This window comes from Pseudoliparis swirei, chromosome 24 (assembly GCF_029220125.1).
Source record: "Pseudoliparis swirei isolate HS2019 ecotype Mariana Trench chromosome 24, NWPU_hadal_v1, whole genome shotgun sequence".
NCBI lineage: Eukaryota > Metazoa > Chordata > Actinopteri > Perciformes > Liparidae > Pseudoliparis > Pseudoliparis swirei.
In genome coordinates, this window is record NC_079411.1 from 878,273 (window position 1) to 897,480 (window position 19,208).

The following is a 19,208-nucleotide window of genomic DNA, read 5'->3' on the forward strand; positions in this document are numbered from 1 at the left end:
CGTGGCCGTCCATCGGGGTGTTCCCTCTCTCCTCTCCGTCTGCTGAGCCCAATGAAGCCCTCCAGCTCGTCTTGTGGGTTTTGTATCGACGCCTGCGGGCCCTCCTGGGCTCTTCAAAGTCTCCGGCCTCCCACTCGTTTGACCTTTGACCCCCCCTCTTGTCTCGCACCGATGAACCGTGATTGAGTGTTTGGGTTTTTGATTGGCCGCATCGCGCCGATGTCAAGTTGACCTTTGACCTTTGTCGGCGGGGGACGTGACCCCTGCTCTGTGTGGGTGAATCCTCTGGAACTACGAGCGCTGCTCACCGTACGGACGGTTGAGTTGTCATGTGACTAATGAGCGGGAACACGGGCCTGTGATTCAGTTGACAAGAGAACAGAGCGGTGGATATTTACCTTTCACAGCCTCAGAGTTTTGGGGAAACCTCCAGTCACGAGCTGAGGACAACAGGCTGTGTGCAGCAGCCTCCTTTAGGCAAGGAAAAGGGCAAAGAGACTCACCTCCCGGAGTCGTAAGACGATGGTTTGAGTTGTTCTGTCATGTTCCTACCAAAGTCCTGAGGGTTCATCCTGAGGGGAGCATGAGACACGTTGAGTCCTCACCAACACGTCTCATGATGAATGTGACTCCCTCAACCACCTCCCATGGAGGGATGGGAGGTGGTTGAGGGAGGAAGTGGACTCAGGCGCTATCGAATAGAGCTCAATGGTACACACACACACACTCACTCACACACACACACACACACACACACACACACACACACACACACACACACACACACACACACACACACACACACACAGTCACACACACACACACACACACACAGTCCCAGTCACACACACACACAGACACACACACACACACAGTCACACACAGACACACACACACACACACACACAGACAGTCACACACACACAGTCACACACACACACACACACACACACAGTCACACACACACACACACACACACAGTCACACACACAGTCACACACACAGTCACACACGCGAGTTCACGCTCCCCAACACATTGCAGGCCTGTTGCAGCTCCTTCCTCCCAGAACCGTCCTCCTCCTCCTCCTCCTCCTGCCGTGAACTCCTCCTCCTGCCGTGTCCTCCTCCTCCTCCTCCTCCTCCCTCCTGCAGTGTCCTCCTCCTCCTCCTCCTCCTCCTCCCGTGTCCTCCTGTCTCCTCCTCCTCCTCCTCCTGCAGTGTCCTCCTCCTCCTCCTCCTCCTCCTGCCGTGTCCTCCTCCTCCTCCTCCTCCTGCCGTGTCCTCCTCCTCCTCCTCCTGCCGTGTCCTCCTCCTCCTCCTGCCGTGTCCTCCTCCTCCTCCTCCTCCTGCCGTGTCCTCCTCCTCCTCCTCCTGCAGTGTCCTCCTCCTCCTCCTGCCGTGTCCTCCTCCTCCTGCCGTGTCCTCCTCCTCCTCCTCCTGCCGTGTCCTCCTCCTCCTCCTCCTCCTGCCGTGTCCTCCTCCTCCTCCTGCCGTGTCCTCCTCCTCCTCCTCCTCCTCCTCCTCCTGCCGTGTCCTCCTCCTCCTCCTGCCGTGTCCTCCTCCTCCTCCTGCCGTGTCCTCCTCCTCCTCCTCCTGCCGTGTCCTCCTCCTCCTCCTCCTGCCGTGTCCTCCTCCTCCTGCCGTGTCCTCCTCCTCCTCCTGCCGTGTCCTCCTCCTCCTCCTCCTCCTGCTGTGTCCTCCTCCTCCTGCCGTGTCCTCCTCCTCCTCCTCCTGCCGTGTCCTCCTCCTCCTCCTCCTGCCGTGTCCTCCTCCTCCTGCAGTGTCCTCCTCCTCCTCCTGCCGTGTCCTCCTCCTCCTGCTGTGTCCTCCTCCACCTCCTCCTGCCGTGTCCTCCTCCTCCTCCTGCCGTGTCCTCCTCCTCCTCCTCCTCCTGCCGTGTCCTCCTCCTCCTCCTCCTGCCGTGTCCTCCTCCTCCTCCTCCTGTCGTGTCCTCAGTCAACAGCCGCCTCCTTCACTTCATTCCCCCGTCATCTCATCTCTCCCACTCTCTCCTTTCACCTTTTATCTCCTAAACCCCGCCCCCACCAGGTGAGACCCATTGACACCTGTGTGCCCAATCAATCCAATCAAGACAAAATATATATAAATACAAATATCTTTGTTGCTTATTTTTATTATCATTATTATCATAATGACCATGTTGAGATGTCCACTGCATCCGGAGAGCTGTGTGTCCGTTGGAACAGAAATAGGCTCAAAACAAACAGACTGTCCTGCAACGCAGTCAGGAGAGGATGGAGGATGCCCAAATAACCAGATGAAGACGCCTGGCGTCCCACCCCATGCTCCGCTGTGTCGGTGGCAAACAACTTGTAAAATGCTTGTTTTGTAATTCTATGAGGATTTATATCAATGCTAAGCTACGCTAACTTTGGAGCAGCTCCTCCACAATTCAAAAGGAAAGAAAAGAAGCTCAAGACTTTTCATTTGCTCGTTGACTTCTCTGAAATCGTTTTGTTGTGAACTCACCATCATGTTGCAGAGATGATTCCCTCGAAACTACAAATATAAGCTTCATCTGAGAAACCGGGAAGAGACTCGATGGCGCCCCCCAGGCGTTGAGGCGGTTGTGTGTAACTGCATGCATGTTCAGAAAAAGGGCAAAAGAGTCGCGTGAAGCTGTTGAGTCGACGTTCCCTGGGTGAATGAAAGTTGAATCCAGCTCCACAGGAGCCGAGCGCCTCGCTCACAGTTCACCGCAGATCACAACAAGGTGACCCCCCCCCCTCCTCCCCAAACACCAGCGAGAGATCATTCTGTTATTTTGCCTCGCTGCCCGACTCGCGTCCGCCTGACGGATCTTCAGCCGACCTCCTCGACCTGCAGTGAGCGAGAGTTAATTTAAACTCTACAAGGAGGAGGAGGAGGAGGGGGGGGGAGGTGGCGTAAGACAAAAGAGGCTCTTGAACGAGTGCAGAGAAAAATGATTTTGGGAAAAAAGAGATAAGACTTCATGGCCTCTGAACTCAAATGCTTTTATACAACAACAACAAAGTGTTTGAAGGTCCAGATTGTGGCTGACTGGGAAACACACACACACAATCACACACACACACAAAGGATGAAGCAAATTGATTGTCTCGTTAAACCAAAAGCACTCAAACATGCAACGATGTTGAGACGGCAGCAGCTTGTCTCTGACCAACAGGGACTCACGCTGGAGGACATCTGGTTCTGTCCTCTGGTTCTATATATATATATATATAATTCATTTAATTATTATATTTCTATATATATTAATTAATTAATGTATATACATATACATAAATATTAGGGCTGTCAGCGTTAACGCGTTAATCTATGAGATTAATTTGGCCGCGTTAACGCACTAAAATATTTTAACGCAATTAACGCAACTTTGTTTACTTCCGGTGTTTGTTGAAGTTTTTACACTCAAACCGAGTGTCAAGCCGCGGCAGTACGGTTTAACACTGTTTCCGTTTTTAAAACAATTATTTCTCCGCGAAAATAAGGATCATAAATGAGTTTAACTGGTGGATGAATCAGTCGGGTTTCCTCCTGCTCCTCCTTCCTCCCGTCTCCCCCTCTTATACACAGAGGAACGGAGGGGCGACGTGTCGGGTCGGGTGACGCGGCGCGGAAAGAACTCGTCACACGAAACCTTCACCCTGATTGGTCAATCCGTTTGTCTGTCAACATTTTGGGGGAAAAACAACCAATGAACACTCAGTAAATCACAAAGGACCTCCCACCTCACAGGTGAGGCTCATTAGCAGCCTGTCAGTCAGAGAGCAGAGAACACGGCACCAGAACTATGAGCCTCATTGAATAGAGCTGAGATTGTTCTGGAATGTTTGATGTAGAACACGTGGGGATGTGTCACATTAAAACGCCTTTAAAAGGTGAATTTAATTTATTTTGTAAAATGTATAAAATGCCCCCAGCCTCCAGAGGGTTAACGTGACATATGTGAATGTCAGTCAGTTACCAAGGCCACTGGTTCTGCTGTTCAGTGTTAAAGATGACAGGACCAATGGGGTCTCAATATACTTCTTTTTTTTTACTAATCTGATGCTTCACTGAAGAAACAATTTATCATCCACAATATTAAATACCTCGCTGGCACTGTATATGTAGGAGCCTCTTTGAAAACACAGCTCTGTGTGAAGTTTGGTCTTTAAAAAGAATGAACTTCTAACTTTTAATCGCGATTAATGAATTTCAAAATGTGCGATTAATTAGTTAATTTTTTTTAATCGATTGACAGCCCTAATATATACACATATATATAAAATATATATATATATTTTTAAATGTATATATTATCTATATTTTTTATATATACTGTATATATGTATATATACATTTATATATATATATATAATTAATAAATAGAATAGTCCTCAGCCCATCAGCTCATGCTCTCGTATCGTGTGCCATGTGGGTCGACTCGTCGCCCCCTGGTGGTTCCTCCGGTCCTGAAAGCATTTCACCACCATCACCGTGAGAGGGCGATGTCATGTGTTATTGGTATTGGGGGTCAATAGGTTTCTGGAGTTCTGCTCGAAGCCGTATTTTAAATCCCGGTGAGGTAATGATCTGCTAATGTCCTCTGATAACAGCATGAGAACAACATGTATTCTCTGGCTCACCTCTGGAAGACAACCAGGATGTCAACGTTTTCCACATCAGACAAAAAGATCTGAAACACCCCAAAAAGCGCCGAGTTGGTCTTGTTGTCTCCTCGTCCCTCCAGGAGGAGACAGACGGGCAGGTGATGGGAGCTGTGACTCTCACTGACTGGGCTTCATGTCATCATTAATTGGGAGAAAGCAATTCTACGTCAAATAAATGAAACATCCAGCACCCCCGTGCAGCCTGAATGGAACGACCCATTATTACACAACCACGTTACGCTTTTGAGATAAGAGACCGTCGAATAACGGAGCGGACGAGGTTCTCTGGTGACTGTGAAGCTCAGAGACGTCACGACCACACACTGAAGACGAGTAGGAACGAGGTCTCCTGGAGGTCTCCTGAAGGTCTCCTGAAGGACTCCTGGAGGTCTCCTAGAGATCTCCTGAAGGTCTCCTGAAGGACTCCTGGAGGTCTCCTGAAGGTCTCCTGAAGGACTCCTGGAGGTCTCCTGAAGGTCTCCTGGAGGTCTCCTAGAGATCTCCTGAAGGTCTCCTGAAGGTCTCCTTGAGGTCTCCTGGAGGTCTCCTAGAGGTCTCCTGGAGGTCTCCTGAAGGACTCGGAGGTCTTCTGGAGGTCTCCTGGAGGTCTCCTGAAGGACTCGGAGGTCTTCTGGAGGTCTCCTGGAGGTCTCCTGAAGGACTCCTGGAGGTCTCCTGGAGGTCTTCTGAAGGTCTCCTGGAGGTCTTCTGGAGGTCTCCTGGAGGTCTTCTGAAGGACTCCTGGAGGTCTTCTGGAGGTCTCCTGAAGGACTCCTGGAGGTCTTCTGGAGGTCTCCTGGAGGTCTTCTGAAGGACTCCTGGAGGTCTTCTGGAGGTCCCCTGAAGGACTCCTGGAGGTCTTCTGGAGGTCTCCTGGAGGTCTTCTGAAGGACTCCTGGAGGTCTTCTGGAGGTCTCCTGGAGGTCTCCTAGAGATCTCCTGGAGGTCTCCTGAAGGACTCCTGGAGGTCTCCTGGAGGTCTTCTGGAGGTCTCCTGTAGGTCTTCTGAAGGACTCCTGGAGGTCTTCTGGAGGTCTCCTAGAGATCTCCTGGAGGTCTCCTGAAGGACTCCTGGAGGTCTTCTGGAGGTCACCTGGAGGTCTTCTGAAGGACTCCTGGAGGTCTTCTGGAGGTCTCCTGGAGGTCTCCTGGAGGTCTTCTGGAGGTTTCCTAGAGATCTCCTGGAGGTCTCCTGAAGGACTCCTGGAGGTCTTCTGGAGGTCACCTGGAGGTCTTCTGAAGGACTCCTGGAGGTCTTCTGGAGGTTTCCTAGAGATCTCCTGGAGGTCTTCTGGAGGTCTCCTGGAGGTCTTCTGAAGGACTCCTGGAGGTCTTCTGGAGGTCTCCTGGAGGTCTTCTGGAGGTTTCCTAGAGATCTCCTGGAGGTCTCCTGAAGGACCCCCCCCCGGTGCTGAAGCTTCACGCGTGGTTGAGTTTACACTGAGGAGGAGGAGGAGGAGGAGGAGGAGTCCTGCGCTGGAGATATGAGTTTATATAAATATATACATGTGAACATGCTGCTTTGCCCTCTAGGGGGCGCCACACATCTGATTGCATGTTCGATCCTATTGGAGCTTAAATGCAGGATGAGGTGAACATGAAGAAGAAGAAGAAGAAGAAGAAGAAGAAGAAGAAGAAGAAGAAGAAGAAGAAGAAGAAGAAGAAGAAGAAGACGGAAGGGCGTAAAGAGAGAGAGAGAGTTGGAGGCAGCTGAGCAGGGGGTGAGAGAGGAGAGTGGGTCAAGGGGAGAGATTGAAGAAGAGAGAGAGAGAGGAAGACGAGGAGAATCTAAAGCGCTCCGCTCCTGGGTTCGGCCCGTTGTCATGGTAACAGCAGCGAGGCGAGACGAGCAGACAGACACTCTCTCTCTCTCTCTCCCTCTCTCTCTCTCTCTCTCCCTCTCTCTCTCTCTCTCTCTCTCTCTCTCTCTCTCTCTCTCTCTCTCTCTCTCTCTCTCTCTCTCTCTCCTCTCTCTCTCTCTCTCTCTCTCTCTCTCTCTCCCTCTCCTCTCTCTCTCCCTCCCTCTCTCTCTCTCCCTCTCTCTCTCTCTCTCTCTCTCTCTCTCTCTCCCTCCCTCCCTCCCTCCCTGGTGGCCGCTGGCGGTACTGTGCCTCCAACAGCTGGAGCTTCGTGCTGTGAGGTGTTTTCATCGAGGGGGGGGGGGGTGTACACCCAGCACCCTCAACGCCATCTGTGCATGGGACCCCCCCCCCCCCCCCCTCTGTCTCCGACCTTCTTCAAGGTGTCGCTTTGCTTCAAACCCGTGGCTCATGAACGCTTTGAGACGTCGCGTTGTGAGTTGTGGCTTGACCTCCTCCTCTTCCTCCTCCTCCTCTTCCTCTTCCTCCTCCTCAAATTCAAGATCATAAATAAACAAACATTTTACTTTCATCCGCGATTAAGGGCTAAGACTGAGAGACAGGGAGGCAGATGGGTGGGGAGGAGAGAAGGGAGGGAGGGAGGGAGGAAGGGAGGGAGGGTCGACAAGCCCATCGTGCCCTTCATAAACACACACTCTCACACACACTCACACACACTCACACACACACAAAGGCCCAAACCCAACGAGTGGATGGAAGCTCAGCCAACTCGGTGATCTTCCACCTGGAGGTGAAGACTCGCTTTACGACATTCTCCCATTGACTCCGTATGGCTCTCAACATGGCGACTGCTAACAGTTAACTGCTTTAAAGAAAAGTGAAACAGACAAAAATAAAAATATTAAAATTTAATCGAGTCAACGTTCATATAAATGTGTTTAAACTTTACAAAATATGTACAACTTATTTCTCGTCCCGCGATGCGTTCATGGACACCAGCTGGTGAGTTCAAGGACACCAGCTGGTGAAAGGGTGCAGCAGGCAGTGGACGGTCCTGAACCTGCAGAGGGGAGAAGGAATTAATATTAACAGTTCATATATATAATATAATAAACAGGTTATAGCTTATTTAAAATGTCCCCTGGTGGTCAGGAGAGAGAATGCAGCGTCAACACATGAAGTATAGACTTCTATACAACCAGAGGGGTCGCCCCCTGGTGGCCAGGAGAGAGAATGCAGCTTTAACACATGAAGCATAGACTTCTATACAACCAGAGGGGTCGCCCCCTGGTGGTCAGGAGAGAGAATGCAACTTTAACACATGAAGCATAGACTTATATACAACCAGAGGAGTCTCCCCCTGGTGGTCGGGAGAGAGAATGCAGCGTCAACACATGAAGTATAGACTTCTATACAACCAGAGGAGTCTCCCCCTGGTGGTCGGGAGAGAGAACTCACCTGGAGGGGTCCTCCTCTTTAGAAAAGCTTCCTTTCACCTCGATGCTGTTCATCTTGTTCTCAAACATCCCATAACTCAGCGTCACCTGAGAAAACACACACACACACACATGTGAGTGTGTGTGTGTGTGTGTGTGTGTGTGTGTGTGTGTGTGTGTCTGTGTGTGTGTGTCTGTGTGTGTGTGTGTGTGTGTGTGTGTGTGTGTGTGTGTGTGTGTGTGTCTGTGTGTGTGTGTGTGTGTGTGTGTGTGTGTGTGTGTCTGTGTGTGTGTGTGTGTGTGTGTGTGTGTGTGTGTGTGTGTCTGTGTGTGTGTGTGTGTGTGTCTGTGTGTGAGTGTGTGTGTGTACCTGCTGTGTGATGCTCCGCTGGCTGAGCAGCAGCAGGTTCTCCAGGTGTGAGTGGAACAGAGGACAGGTCACCATGGAGACGCCGAGCCGCTCCACGATGAAGCCCACGGTGCAGTCGTCAGGGAGACGGATGGTCGCCGAGGTCTGCTCGAACCGAGGGCCGCTGACACACACACACACAGACACACACACACACACAGACACACACACACACACTCACACACACACACAGACACACACAGACACACACACACACACACACACAGACACACACACAGACACACACACACAAATGAAGTCCGCAGCTGGGTTCAGGGACCCTCGTCGCTCTAATTAAAATAACTGGTGAATCAATGCGCCTCGCCGGCTCCCCTGCTGGTGGAGGACGGTACTGTAGGTTTAGTGACACGGTGACTCATGATTCAATGGCGTGTTAACGGCAACAAGAAGTGACAGGTGAAGAGCACCTGGCCCACGGCGCCATCTTCTCCGCCAGCCGCCGGCTCAGACAGAAGCCGGCGCCCCCGGTGGCGAACCAGAACCGGACCTCCCTCTGAGAGACAGAAACACGGGAGAGAAATTAACAAAGAATAACAACAAAAACTGAATTTTTTTTTTTTTTAAGGTCTTTTGATCTTTTATTGCACAGAGATTGTAAATCGATCTTTTCTCGATGTCCACGTATGAAATGTCACAAATGTTCAGCTTCTTCTTCGCTGCTTTTTGTCCGGCCCCTCGCGATGTGTTCAGGGACAGTCGGAGAGAGGAAGTCCTGACAGCCATTGTTCAAAGAAAACACGTTTTTTAATCCGCCCGCCGGTTTTTGGGGGTTTAAAGAGTTAAATTAAAACATTGTGTTGCCTATAGCAACCACAGCGGCCATGTTGGCCAATCAAATATGAGCAGACTCTTTTCATTCTAAAAAAAGGTTAAAGTTTTCCTTCTTTTCCTCCCTCGTTTCCTTTCCTCTCTCCTATTTATCTTCTCACTTCCTGCCTTGATGTGTTCACTTCCTCCTCGTGTGGAAGGTCATTCACTTCCTCCTCGTGTGGAAGGTCATTCACTTCCTCCTCGCGTGGAAGGTCATTCACTTCCTCCTCGTGTGGAAGGTCATTCACTTCCTCCTCACGTGGAAGGTCATTCACTTCCTCCTCGCGTGGAAGGTCATTCACTTCCTCCTCGTGTGGAAGGTCATTCACTTCCTCCTCGCGTGGAAGGTCATTCACTTCCTCCTCGCGTGGAAGGTCATTCACTTCCTCCCTTAAGGTTCCTGGTATTTATTCCCCTTCCTATTTCGACACAATCGACACATCCCGTGATGACCTGAAGCCCCGCCCCCGGCTCTACATCCCGTGATGACGTGAAGCCCCGCCCCCGGCTCTACATCCCGTGATGACGTGAAGCCCCGCCCCCGGCGTACCGTGGCGTTGCCCTCCAGCCGCTCCATGGCGGCGAGGGGCCTGTCCAGGCTGGGCTTGCCCACGTAGACGTGTCCGTCCGGGGGGAACGCCGCCAGCAGGCCGAGCAGCGCCGCCGGGTTCAGGTAGTTGTCGTCGTCCAGGTGACAGAACCACCTGAGGAGGAAGAACACCTGAGTCGAGTTCTGAGTTCTCCTCGTCAGGCCGAAGACGACGCGGTGCGTTTTCTATTTAACCATCAATGTTTGTGCAGCAACATCTAAACCGAGTGTTTTTATATATTAAGGATCTTCCATGTTGTTGAGTTCCTGTCGATCACAGGAACATGTTCCTCAAATCCTTTTAAAGACTCGATTTTTGAGAGTAAATACCTTTATGTTTGCACCACGATGGTTCTCACACACACACACATATACACACACAGTCATACACACACATATACACACAGTCATACACACACATATACACACACAGAGTCATACACACACATATACACACACATTCATACACACATATACATCACAGAGTCATACACACACATATACACAGTCATACACACACATATACACACACATATACACACACATTCATACACACATATACACACACAGTCATACACACACATATACACACACATATACACACACATTCATACACACATATACACACATATACACACACATATACACACACATTCATACACACATATACACACACATTCATACACACATATACACACACATTCATACACACATATACACACACAGTCATACACACACATATACACACACATATACACACACATTTTTTATTTTTATTTTTATTCTTGTGTGTTGCTGCTACTGACTCGACAAATTTCCCCTTGGGGATTAATAAAGTATATATCTATCTATCTATCTATTCATACACACATATACACACACATTCATACACACATATACACACACAGAGTCATACACACACATATACACACAGTCATACACACAAATATACACACACATATACACACACATTCATACACACATATACACACACAGTCATACACACACATATACACACACATTCATACACACACATTCATACACACATATATACACACATTCATACACACAGTCATACACACACATTCATACACACACACATACACACACACACATACACACACATTCATATACACACAGTCAGTGGTTTCAACTTGTGCTTTAGCTAACTCAGTTAAAGCGACATTGAGCTCACGTTAGCTCGCTAACAGCTAACTCCATCACTTCAGTTCCAACAATAACAATGTAATTGTTTATATATATATATATATATATCCATATATATAATTGTATGTCCTAATGAGGAGGAGATGTTCTCTGTCTCTCTGGTGCATCTCAGTCTAATCTTCTCCTTCTCGCTCTGACTTTGGTCTCCTCCACCGTGGAACACCTCTGCTACATTAATGCTAACTTGCTAACTGCTGAACTACATTCAGTCGTTACGTCAACACAGAAAACTTTTCCTGCACGGTTTGATTGACAGGTGACATCTGGGAAATACCAGGCATGCTGCGTGTTGACACAACAACAACAACAACGCAGATGAATCTTTCAAAGCTAATAGCCTCTGATCCCCCGTGGACGTCATGGCGGTGAGTGGTCTGCGGGCCCCGAGGGGCCTCACCTCTTGTCCGAGGCCATGAAGCCGTCGTACTCGGCGGACATCTTGCAGGACAGAGCCTGCTGGCTGTGGTCCGCCTGGCACCTCGTCACCACCACGTTGTACCCTGGACACACAGGACCGGCATCAGAGGACCAGAGGACCAGAGGACCAGAGGACCAGAGGACCAGAGGTTCAGAGGACCAGAGGACCAGAGGACTAGAGGACCAGAGGACCAGAGGACTAGAGGAATAGAGGACCAGAGGACTAGAGGACCAGAGGACCAGAGGACCAGAGGTTCAGAGGTTCAGAGGACCAGAGGACCAGAGGACCAGAGGACCAGAGGACCAGAGGACCAGAGGTTCAGAGGACCAGAGGACCAGAGGACTAGAGGACCAGAGGACCAGAGGACTAGAGGACCAGAGGACCAGAGGACCAGAGGACCAGAGGACTAGAGGACCAGAGGTTCAGAGGACCAGAGGACCAGAGGACCAGAGGTTCAGAGGTTCAGAGGACCAGAGGACCAGAGGACCAGAGGACCAGAGGTTCAGAGGACCAGAGGACCAGAGGACTAGAGGACCAGAGGACCAGAGGACTAGAGGACCAGAGGACCAGAGGACCAGAGGACCAGAGGACCAGAGGACCAGAGGTTCAGAGGACCAGAGGACCAGAGGACCAGAGGTTCAGAGGACCAGAGGACCAGAGGTTCAGAGGACCAGAGGACCAGAGGACCAGAGGACCAGAGGACCAGAGGACCAGAGGACCAGAGGACCAGAGGTTCAGAGGACCAGAGGACCAGAGGACCAGAGGACCAGAGGACCAGAGGACCAGAGGACCAGAGGACCAGAGGACCAGAGGACCAGAGGACCAGAGGACCAGAGGACCAGAGGACCAGAGGACCAGAGGACCAGAGGACCAGAGGACCAGAGGACACGAGGACCAGAGGACCAGAGGACCAGAGGTTCAGAGGACCAGAGGACCAGAGGACCAGAGGACCAGAGGACCAGAGGACCAGAGGACCAGAGGACCAGAGGACCAGAGGACCAGAGGACCAGAGGACCAGAGGACGGAGGACCAGAGGACCAGAGGACCAGAGGACCAGAGGACCAGAGGACCAGAGGACCAGAGGACCAGAGGACCAGAGGACCAGAGGACCAGAGGACCAGAGGACCAGAGGACCAGAGGACCAGAGGACCAGAGGACCAGAGGACCAGAGGACCAGAGGACCAGAGGTTCAGAGGACCAGAGGACCAAAGGACCAGAGGACTAGAGGACCAGAGGACCAGAGGACCAGAGGTTCAGAGGACCAGAGGACCAGAGGACCAGAGGTTCAGAGGACCAGAGGACCAGAGGACCAGAGGACCAGAGGACCAGAGGACCAGAGGACTAGAGGACCAGAGGACCAGAGGACCAGAGGACCAGAGGACCAGAGGACCAGAGGACCAGAGGACCAGAGGACCAGAGGACCAGAGGTTCAGAGGACCAGAGGACCAGAGGACCAGAGGACCAGAGGACTAGAGGACCAGAGGACCAGAGGACCAGAGGACCAGAGGACCAGAGGACCAGAGGACCAGAGGACCAGAGGACCAGAGGACCAGAGGACCAGAGGACCAGAGGACCAGAGGACCAGAGGTTCAGAGGACCAGAGGACCAGAGGACCAGAGGTTCAGAGGACCAGAGGACCAGAGGACCAGAGGACCAGAGGTTCAGAGGACCAGAGGACCAGAGGACCAGAGGTTCAGAGGACCAGAGGACCAGAGGACCAGAGGACCAGAGGACCAGAGGTTCAGAGGACCAGAGGACCAGAGGACCAGAGGTTCAGAGGACCAGAGGACCAGAGGACCAGAGGACCAGAGGTGCAGAGGACCAGAGGACCAGAGGTTCAGAGGACCAGAGGACCAGAGGACCAGAGGTTCAGAGGACCAGAGGACCAGAGGACCAGAGGACTAGAGGGCCAGAGGACCAGAGGACTAGAGGACCAGAGGACCAGAGGTTCAGAGGACCAGAGGACCAGAGGTTCAGAGGACCAGAGGACCAGAGGACCAGAGGTTCAGAGGACCAGAGGACCAGAGGACCAGTGGTTCAGAGGACCAGAGGACCAGAGGACTAGAGGACTAGAGGACCAGAGGACCAGAGGACCAGAGGACTAGAGGACCAGAGGACCAGAGGACTAGAGGACCAGAGGACCAGAGGACCAGAGGACCAGAGGACCAGAGGACCAGAAGACCAGAGGACCAGAGATTTAGAGGTTCTGAGGTTCTGAGGTTCCTCCCACGTTGTGCGGTCCATCCTCTTGAGGTGCTGCTCACCGTTGGACTGCAGCTCGACGTCCTCGGCGTCCGTGAATATGAACGTCTGCACACAATCAAACCAGAGAGGAGATTTAAATCCTCCTGCTGGAGAACGACCTCCACGCTCCTTCATTAAGGACTCAGCGCCATCAATGTGGATTCAATGGGGCACATTCAATGAGACCAAAACACGGCGGCCCACTGGGAGCCATAAGAAGCTACACACACACACACACACACACACACACTCGTTCATGACCCAGAGTGGTCCGGGGAGAACTATCTGGACGATTTAATTTGGTCTTTGGCAGATATACGAGTTAAATAAGTCTCCAAAAACACTCACAAGGACCTTAGTGCTCCAGAGAGAGACACACACACACACACACACACACAGACAGGCCAACAGATAAATAGGTAGATATAGTTAGATAGTACAACACTGCCCTCTGGTGGTGAATGAGTGTAGACGCCTGTATTGATATTTAAAGTTAAGATCAAATGTCTTTATTAGTCTCTCAAGAGAGAGAGTGAGTGTGCAAAGACAAATACACAAAATAAATTCACAAACAATGAATTATGATCTAGTGAGAACATGTGGGGTGGATTGTGTAAACTTACTGCAGCAATAAATATGATTCAAATGTTGTATTTGTATGTAGTGAGTTCCAAATGTAAAGGGAACGATGAGATTCTGCAGCCGCCCACTGGAGGGCGACAGAGGGCCGGGTTCATCCTGATGTGTTTGGGGTTGATCTGGTCCTGACACACTCTCATTGTGGGGACCAGCAGATCTCACACACTTACACTGTGGGGACCAGCACCTGCTAACACACTGACATTGTGCAGGGGGACTTCTTGAGGGCGACATCTGATTGGCTACAGATAGGTCTGTGTTGAAAGGAACGCATTTGAGAATCGAGCCCCGACGGGGAGTCTCAAAAACACACAAACAAACAAATCGTGATTTATTGATGTGTGCGTTGGAATGTGTTTGTGAGTCTCTGTGTGTATTTGCAATAATTGAGGCCGAGCTGAGTCCGCAGGACGAGGTGTGTTCTGTTCTGCTCCTCCACTTCCTGTTCTATGAGCAGCTTCCGCTTCAGTGTTGTGAGCAGAGGCGCCACTTCCCCTCCAGACACCCTGCTGCACCGCTTCCTGTGTGCGTGTGTGTGTGTGTGTGTGTGTGTGTTCATCTGTCCTATCTTCCCGCTTCACGTTTCAACATCTGAGAGGTTTGTGTTGTAACTCTGAACTTTGTTCATATTTGACATTGAGTTCTTGTTGAAGGTCAAAGGTCATAAAACATGAAACACTCAATCAGATACACACAAATGGTTTAAAATGACAAACAACAAAATCTTCTCCTGCAACATGTCACGAGAAGAGACGGTTAGCGAGGAGGAGGAGGAGGAGGAGGAGGGGGGAGGAGGGGGAGGAGAGGAGGAGGAGGAGGAGGAGAGGAGGAGGAGGGGGAGGAGGAGGAGGAGGAGGAGGAGGAGGAGGAGGAGGAGGAGGGGGAGGAGGAGGAGGAGGAGGAGGAGGAGGAGGAGGAGGAGAGGAGGAGAGCAGGAGGAGGAGGAGGAGGAGGGGGAGGAGGAGAAGGAGGAGAGGAGGAGTTTAAAGAAGAGAACAAAGAACAAAAGCCACAATGTGATCCACAGTGAGACGACAGAGAGGTTCAGCTTCTCTTTCCTCCCCAGAGAAACGAGAGTGAGAGGAGGACGCAGAATGCAGAAACACAACTTATCGTTTTGATTGTGTAACGGATAACGAACACACACACACATACACACACTCACACATACACACACATACACACACACAGACACACACATACACACATACACACACACTCACAGACACACACACACAGACACACACACACACACACACTCACAGACACACACACTCACAGACACACACACTCTCACACACACAGACACACACTCACACACACACTCACATACACACACACTCACAGACACACACACTCACACACACTCACTCACACATACACTCACTCACTCACACTCACACTCACACACACACACTCACAGACACACACACTCACAGACACACACACTCTCACACACACAGCCACTCACACACACACACTCACGTGCGCCTTGGTTCTGGAGACCCAGGTCTCCAGCAGGAGCGCGAGGCGCGTCGCGTGGAACCTCCCGGTGGTCTTCACGGCCAGGTAGATGTCCTCCAGCTTCAGGGCCGGCCGCGTGACGCGGGCCGCGGCCCCCCCGGGGGCCCCTCGGGGGACCCGCTGGCCTCGGGGCCGCGCGCCGCGGCTCGCCGCCGGGCTGCGCGCGGCCCCCCTGGTCGGAGCCTCCTGGATGGACGCGCTCCCGTTGGAGACGCTGCTCGTGCGTAATTGGAAATCCACGTAGAGGATGATGATGAAGGTGAAGATGAAGACGGTCAACTTCCGACCGATCGATCTCTTCTGCATGGTGGACTTTACTTCTTCTTGATATTCCATATCGGTGTTCTGTTCTTCTTCCTCTGCAGCTGCTCCATCTCTCCTCTTCCTCCTCTGTGACTCCTCTGCTCCTCTTCCTCTCTTTACTCACCGCAGCCGCTTTTACTTTATTAGAATCTTTTAAGAATCATAATAACTGTTGTAGTCTTTCTCTTCTGAAGCTGCGCACGCCTCTTTCCTCCGGTTCTCTCCGTGTTACTGGTCTGTGCCCGCCGGGTGTCCCGGTGTCAAGCTGCACGGAACCACGCGCTGGGACTTCCTGGCACGGATTTCAAAATAAGACACGAAAGTGTGAGTGTGCAGCTTACATCCGGTTTTTATTTCGCCTCTTTATTTGTGACATAGGACGTGCATTTGAAACCAGAAGTAAACCAAATGAAAGCGGCCCTCCTTTAAGAGGCTTTCGCTTCTCTTCGTTTGTCTCTCGCATCTCTTGGTCGTCATGTTGGCGTCATTTCTGTCTCTTGTTGGTCATTTTTCTTCTTTTTTTGTCATCACAATAAATACAATAAAAACAATACATTAATAATACACAAAATGTGTTTTATTAATTTATTGTTTTTCTTGGAGGACATTTTGTGTCTTCATGATGTCATTTGTGTCTCTTGTTTCTGTCTCTTTCTGCCTTATGACCTTGTTTTGACCTCATTGTTGTTGTTGTTGTGTTTGTGTATTTTTGGTCATTTAGAGATTCATGCATGAAAAACAATGTGTGCATGAATCTCTAAATGACAAACGTTTTGTATTTTTTCTATTTGTTCTATATTTTCTATATTTTCTATTTTTTCTATGTGTTTATATATTTGTATTTATTGTTTTATATTTTTATTTATTGTTTTATATTGTTTTCTATTATTTCTATTTCTTCTTTTTGTCTTCTTTTGTCCAGCGGAAGCCGCTCATCGTCTCTCTTCTCCTGAAGCACCCGCTCCGTGGGGTCCAGAGTCCTGAGGAAGACGAGGTCACAACACGTCATTTTAAACGTGACGTCACCTTCAGAATAAAAAGCCCAGACGGTCAGACGGTCCTGGAGACCGGCCGCTCCTCATAGAGCAGCCGGTCCCGCTCAGCCGGTCCCGCTCAGCCGGTCCCGCTCAGCCGGTCCCGCTCAGCCGGTCCCGCTCAGCCGGTCCCGGACTCGAGTCCGTTGTCCCCGTCTCTGGAGACCAGAACAGAGAAAGAGATCCACGATGAATTCACCTCAGACCTCATCGACACCTTTGTTTGTTTGTACTTTCTCAGCGTTCTCGCCTTACAGCCTCTCTCTCTCCCTCTCTCTCTCTCTCTCTCTCTCTCCCTCTCTCTCTCTCTCTCTCAGTTCGCGCTGAGCGTCAGAGCGACAGGGTGTGTGTGTGAGAGCTGCGGAGCGTTGTGTGTGTGTGTCTCTTTCTTTTCTGTTCTTTCATAGTTGTATGTATTTAGTTTATGTGGTGTATTAGTTGGTTTCACAGTAGTTTAATTTGTTTGGTGGTTAATTGGGGTTTTCTCTGGGTGTCTTCCCGCTGCCGGTGCCTCACCGGGCGCGGTGCGTAACGGAAATGTTTGCCCGGCACGGGAAACTGGTCTCCCCGATCAGAGTGATCTCATCGGGGTTCAAGGAGAGCTTGATGAAGCACATACTGAGTTACCGTAGATCGGTTTATATGATACTCAACGACCGGAGCGCGGAGTTAAACCTGCGCTTCAGCGTCAGAGTAGATGATGTTAACTATAACGTCTACGCGTCTTCATCGGCGATGAAGTGCTTTCAGTGCGGGCAGGAGGGGCACACCGCGAGGGTCTGCTCGAAGCGAGGCGACCCTGCGCCAGCTGGTCCGGGCGGCGCGGGTCCGTCCGGCGTGTCGCGCCGCGCTGGGCCGGCTTGGGGAGAAGCGACCGCGGCATCTCTGAGAGGAGGCACCGCTGGCGCGGCGGCGGCTCCGATTCCAGCGGAGAGCGCGGCGAGCGGCGTCACTACTGCTGTACCCGACACACATGTGGTGGGTATGAATGAGAGCGTGAGTGATGGTGGTGATGGTGGTGATGGTGAGGCTAGCCAGGGCAGTGGAAGGCAGGCTGTGGGTGGGGTAGGAAGGGATAAGAGTGAAGGAAAAAAAGGAAAAATAGACTCACAAAATGGTGGTGATGGTGGTGACGGGGCTAAAGCAAAGACCCTTTCTCTGCAGCAGTTGGTGGATGCAGTGGGGCCGACGCTGAGCGACCCCCCGGCCCTGGGCTCCCTGCTGGGGCTGCATTCCGACCGGGTGGCGAGGAGGCTCCTGGAGCTGTGGAGGCAGAGGCTGACCGGGTTGGAGGAGCCTCCTCAACGACTACAGTCAGCAGAGAGCAGAGCCGGACCCTGCAGACCCCTTCCCAGACATCTCCCTCAGCCCGGGGCTAGGGGGACTCACCGGCCCCCTGCTAAGAACGAGCCACCCAGAAAACTGCACACTGAACAAAGCAGACAAGAAGACTTTGTATTTTAACCTCGTGAAGAGTATCAACAGGTCCAGACTGTGCAACAGACCGCCCACTGTGTGGTCAGAGAGACTTGGGCATGGAGGCCCTGGCCCGCAGTGGGGGGTCCTATACAAGCCTCCCCTGAAGAAAAGGACCGCTGACCTCCAGTGGCGGATTTTACACGGTGCTGTCGCATCCAACGCTTTCATTTCGGTAATCAATCCCGCTGTCCTGAGCCAGTGCCCCTTCTGTGACCTCCGGAGACTATTTACCATGTTTTTAACGAGTGTAAGAGACTTTTGAGTTTCTTCGCTCTTTTAACATTGGTTTTAGTCTTTTAATGTGGTTTTTACAGAGAAGGTTTTTATCATGGGAGCTGCCTACAAAAAAACGGAAAAAGAAAAGTGGCAGCTCCTTAATTTTTTATCCGGCGAAGCCAAAATGGCCATTTATTTAACTAGGAAGTCCCGGGTGGAAAACAGAGAGGGGCAGGAGGCCGGGGCAGTGTGGCTCTGTAACATCAGAGCCAGACTCTGGCTGGAGTTCAGGTTTTATAAACACATTGGAGACCTGGATGCTTTTAAACAACGCTGGTGTTTTAAAGGTATTGTTTGTTCTGTGGTGGAGGAGGAGCTGGT

At 51.2% G+C, this 19,208-nt stretch overlaps 2 protein-coding genes across 3 annotated transcripts; one reads left to right on the forward strand and one right to left on the reverse strand.

Annotated features, from left to right (window-relative positions):
- Nucleotides 1–7,371: 7,371 nt before the first annotated feature.
- On the reverse strand, nucleotides 7,372–16,131 carry mfng (MFNG O-fucosylpeptide 3-beta-N-acetylglucosaminyltransferase). Its single transcript, XM_056410325.1, has 8 exons — nucleotides 15,757–16,131; nucleotides 13,653–13,698; nucleotides 11,368–11,470; nucleotides 9,705–9,858; nucleotides 8,752–8,837; nucleotides 8,285–8,447; nucleotides 7,937–8,022; nucleotides 7,372–7,538 (listed from the first exon to the last, which is right to left on the reverse strand). The coding sequence occupies exons 1-8, from the start codon at nucleotides 16,129–16,131 to the stop codon at nucleotides 7,487–7,489; spliced, it is 1,065 nt and encodes a 354-aa protein (XP_056266300.1). The 3' UTR covers nucleotides 7,372–7,486.
- Nucleotides 16,132–17,669: 1,538 nt separating this feature from the next.
- On the forward strand, nucleotides 17,670–18,596 carry LOC130190752 (uncharacterized). 2 transcript variants are annotated; one of them, XM_056410329.1, is made up of 2 exons: nucleotides 17,670–18,110; nucleotides 18,297–18,596. In XM_056410329.1, the coding sequence occupies exons 1-2, from the start codon at nucleotides 17,670–17,672 to the stop codon at nucleotides 18,594–18,596; spliced, it is 741 nt and encodes a 246-aa protein (XP_056266304.1). The 2 variants fall into 2 exon arrangements, with proteins under 2 accessions (XP_056266304.1, XP_056266305.1); XM_056410330.1 differs by having other exon boundaries at nucleotides 18,300–18,596.
- Nucleotides 18,597–19,208: the final 612 nt, after the last annotated feature.

Coding starts and splice junctions, on each gene's coding strand:
- mfng (XM_056410325.1), bottom strand. CDS start 16,131: ATGGAATATCAAGAAGAAGTAAAGTCCACCATGCAGAAGAGATCGATC. Junction 9,859..11,367: donor TTCATGGCCTCGGACAAGAG/GTGAGGCCCCTC, acceptor CTTCCTCCTCAG/GTGGTTCTGTCACCTGGACG. Junction 8,448..8,751: donor AAGATGGCGCCGTGGGCCAG/GTGCTCTTCACC, acceptor TGTGTGTGTCAG/CGGCCCTCGGTTCGAGCAGA.
- LOC130190752 (XM_056410329.1), top strand. CDS start 17,670: ATGTTTGCCCGGCACGGGAAACTGGTCTCCCCGATCAGAGTGATCTCA. Junction 18,111..18,296: donor CTGTACCCGACACACATGTG/GTGGGTATGAAT, acceptor CTTTCTCTGCAG/CAGTTGGTGGATGCAGTGGG.